A 3245-nucleotide genomic window follows, 5' to 3' on the forward strand; every position below is an offset into this window, starting at 1 on the left:
AAAAAAAAAAACAGAGTTATATAGCTAGCTAGCTCTATATCGAAACCCTAGGAAGAAAAAGTGGAAGAAGAAGAAGAAGAAGAGAGAACCTGAAAGTAATGGATCTGGGGATCGAAGCCATAATCACTGAAATGTTGAGACTGGATCATAGGGAAAATTGGAGATTTGTTGTTTTTGTTAGACATTGGTGAAATGAGTTCTGGTTTTTTTGTAGTGTCCCAAAGAGAAGAAAAGGTGTTTTAGTGTGGTTTTTGGTTGATTCAATGCTTCTTCACTCTCTTGTCTCTTTCTACCTTCTTTTTCGGTTAGTAGTACATACTATCCCAAATACTACTTCCAAACTACATTACATATTTTAGAAAATAAAGACTCGTAATAAATAAATAAATAAATAAAACTAGAATTTGTATTCTGTAACCGATCACATGGGAATTGTTTCTTATTTATACAAACTAAATTAAAACACTGTCGTAATTTTGAAGATTTTTTTTTGAGTTAATTAAAAAAAAAGCATTTGTCTTAGATATGTATTCGGATTTAGGCACTTTCGAGTGGCCTTACGAAAACAGGCACTTTCATTTTGTCTAAAGTCCAATTTGTCCTTCTTTTGGTGACGTCATTCTCTTTGCCTCTTCCAGCCTAAGATCGAAGCTTTATTCTTAATTAAGGGTTTACTGTTGCGTAAAAACAGTCGATTTTCTTTTCTCATCTAGATTACAAACGCTAATTGGTGGGTCTTTGATGATTGAAATTTTTGAGTGTTTGCTGTTACCAAAAAACCTCTACTCGAGTTTCTTTACTCATCTATGGAATCAATAAACAAACTGTGAGATTGCTATGAGCCAAGAATTAGGATCGAAATCTCCAAACCCTAACTGATAACGAAATTGAAATCTACCTGGTGAGAGGAGGACCAGTAGAGGTGCGGTCAGCAATAAACTCTCGGGATCTCGATCTCTCACACTACAAGAAAACCTGCGTTTTGTGTCACCGGTAATCGTCACAAATGGGTCGCAAAACACTTGTCTACGACGTTTGAGCGACGACCTCTAGTAGTCACAAATTTTCCGTCGCAAAATGACAAGCATCGTAAAAGTGTCGTAATTGTGCAACGATTTTGTGACTACTAAATTTGATCTTTAATAAGCGACTCCTTTAAGACTGTAACTTTTAGTCGTAAATTACAGACCAAAACGTGACTGAATTTGGAAACGCGTATATACGACTACGTTAGGACGAGTTGTGCGTCGGGGAATCATGACGAAAAGGTGGTCGCAAACAAGTGACAAAGGTCGTCTCAATTTAGTCGCAAGATAGTGGTAAATTTGACGACGTATTTGTGACGCTTTTGTGATTCATGTGTATTTGAGACGAATTAGAGACTCCTGGTTTGGAGAGAAATGAGCGTGTCATTAGTCGTGAAACGGTGAGAAAAGAGTGAAAATTTTGCGACTAATGTGTGAGAGACATTGGGTGGTCAGAAATTTGTAACGTATTGGCAACGATTTTGTTAGCTTGTGTAATTGTTTTGGTCTGAAATTAGTCACAGTTTTGAGACTTATTTGTAACCAGGTAGTCACTACTATTATTGTTTTACCAATTTAGAAAGCTGAATCAAACGCTATAAATCCTGACAATTCAAATTTGAAACCTAAAACACCATATTGACCAAAAAACACAATCCATAACCAAAACATTAACAACATTCATGTTCCAAACAACATTCATGTCCTAGAAGAGATAATTCAAGTTCCAACAAAAGAGATAATTCCAAAAGAGAACATAAACATAAACAACAAGTTCAGAGGGAAGAAGATTAATTCTGAGAGGTAGAGGGAATGACTGAACCGTTTTCATTGACGGTTTGTTCATTGGCAGGTATGAAGGCTGGTGTAGTGCCTTCTCCGGTGGCTGGTGTAGTGCCTTCTTTGGTGGAAGGTGCAGTGCCTGCGGCACTTGCAGGTGTAGTCACTGGTGGTGGTTGGTGAGCATCCATATAGTCAGCTAATTCTGGATCTTTTTTCTTCATGAATGAGAAAAGGTGCTCCAAGGTTGAGAGTCGAGAAAGGGCTTGTTGGTGTTCTTCATTTTGTTTCACGAGCTTACGACGAGCATCTTCAAGTTTCTGATGCAACTCCAACATAGATGAGGAAGAAGAGCTTTCACAACTCTCTTTTCTTTTCCCTTTCGCCATGGTTTCAGCAAGTCGTCCAAGCCCAAAAGGATTTCCCTTGTCATCTGTTTGAGTACACTGAAAACATGAACAGAAAATGATTAAAAAGCCAAAAAAAATCTGAAAGTAGCATCAACCTCAAGGTGTAAAATAAAGACAACCAGTCACAGGTCATAGGCAGAGACAATGTTAAGAAGAGTTAGACATAAATTACCTTTAGAAAGATCTCATTCTGTTGATCAATATAGAGATTCCGATGAGTTGAGGTTCCAAGCTAGAATCAGAATCACAAATCGATATTAGAGAGAATCAAAAGCTAACTCTAACCAGTCAAAGAATCAAAAGATAACTCTATCCAAATGCAAACTTAAACACAAATATCATAAACTCAAACACAAAATTCAAAAGCTCAAACAGAAATTACTCAAACGAGAAGCCAAGATTCCTTACCATATGGTCTCAACGCCTTCAATATGGTCCTTACTCAAGACTGGTAGATGATTTCGCCCAGGAAGCTGCAACAAACCGTAAATCAAAGCTTCATAGTCTAGCGGCACCGGTGGTTCTCGAGCTTCCAGTGGACATTCCCATTCGCCATCACTAGAATCTTCATCACTCTCAGGCTGTTCCTCTTCCATATACTCATCCTCATCAAACAGTGGCTGACGAGGTGGAGGTGCTTAGTCGTGTTGCGGAAGATTTGCTTCATTCCATGGTCGTTGTCTCGGGGAGCAACAAACTTCCCTCCTCGTCCTTTGGTCGATTTACCAGCCATTAGAAGCAATCAAAGAGAATACAGAGAGATTGGGTTTAGAGTATGAGAGAAATCGATCGAAATAGAGAGATTTGGTTAGAGATTGAAGAGAGAGTTTCAGGTTGAGAGCAAGAGAGCAAAACCCTAGATCTAAAAAGTCATGTCGATATTTACTAAGTGTCGAATGGGTTTTGTTTTAACTTTATAAATCTTACGTAGTCACANTCTCCCGAACTCAAGTGTTAGTCGCAAAGTGGTCCAGAACTCAGGCGGTGGTCGCAAAGTCGTCGTCTTTTTGTAGCTGATTTACGACCACTT

The 3245-nt window shown here is 38.5% G+C and overlaps 1 protein-coding gene across 1 annotated transcript in view; it reads right to left on the minus strand.

Moving 5' to 3' along the window:
- The window catches only part of LOC104723584, a 1582-nt gene extending 1221 nt beyond the window's left edge, over positions 1-361 (minus strand). The window contains exon 1 of the mRNA XM_010441965.2: positions 90-361. Within this exon, the coding sequence (XP_010440267.1) occupies positions 90-185 (96 nt within the window). The 5' untranslated portion in view covers positions 186-361. The remainder of the gene's footprint in view (positions 1-89) is intronic.

Source organism: Camelina sativa, chromosome 2 (genome assembly GCF_000633955.1).
Source record: "Camelina sativa cultivar DH55 chromosome 2, Cs, whole genome shotgun sequence".
Lineage (NCBI taxonomy): Eukaryota > Viridiplantae > Streptophyta > Magnoliopsida > Brassicales > Brassicaceae > Camelina > Camelina sativa.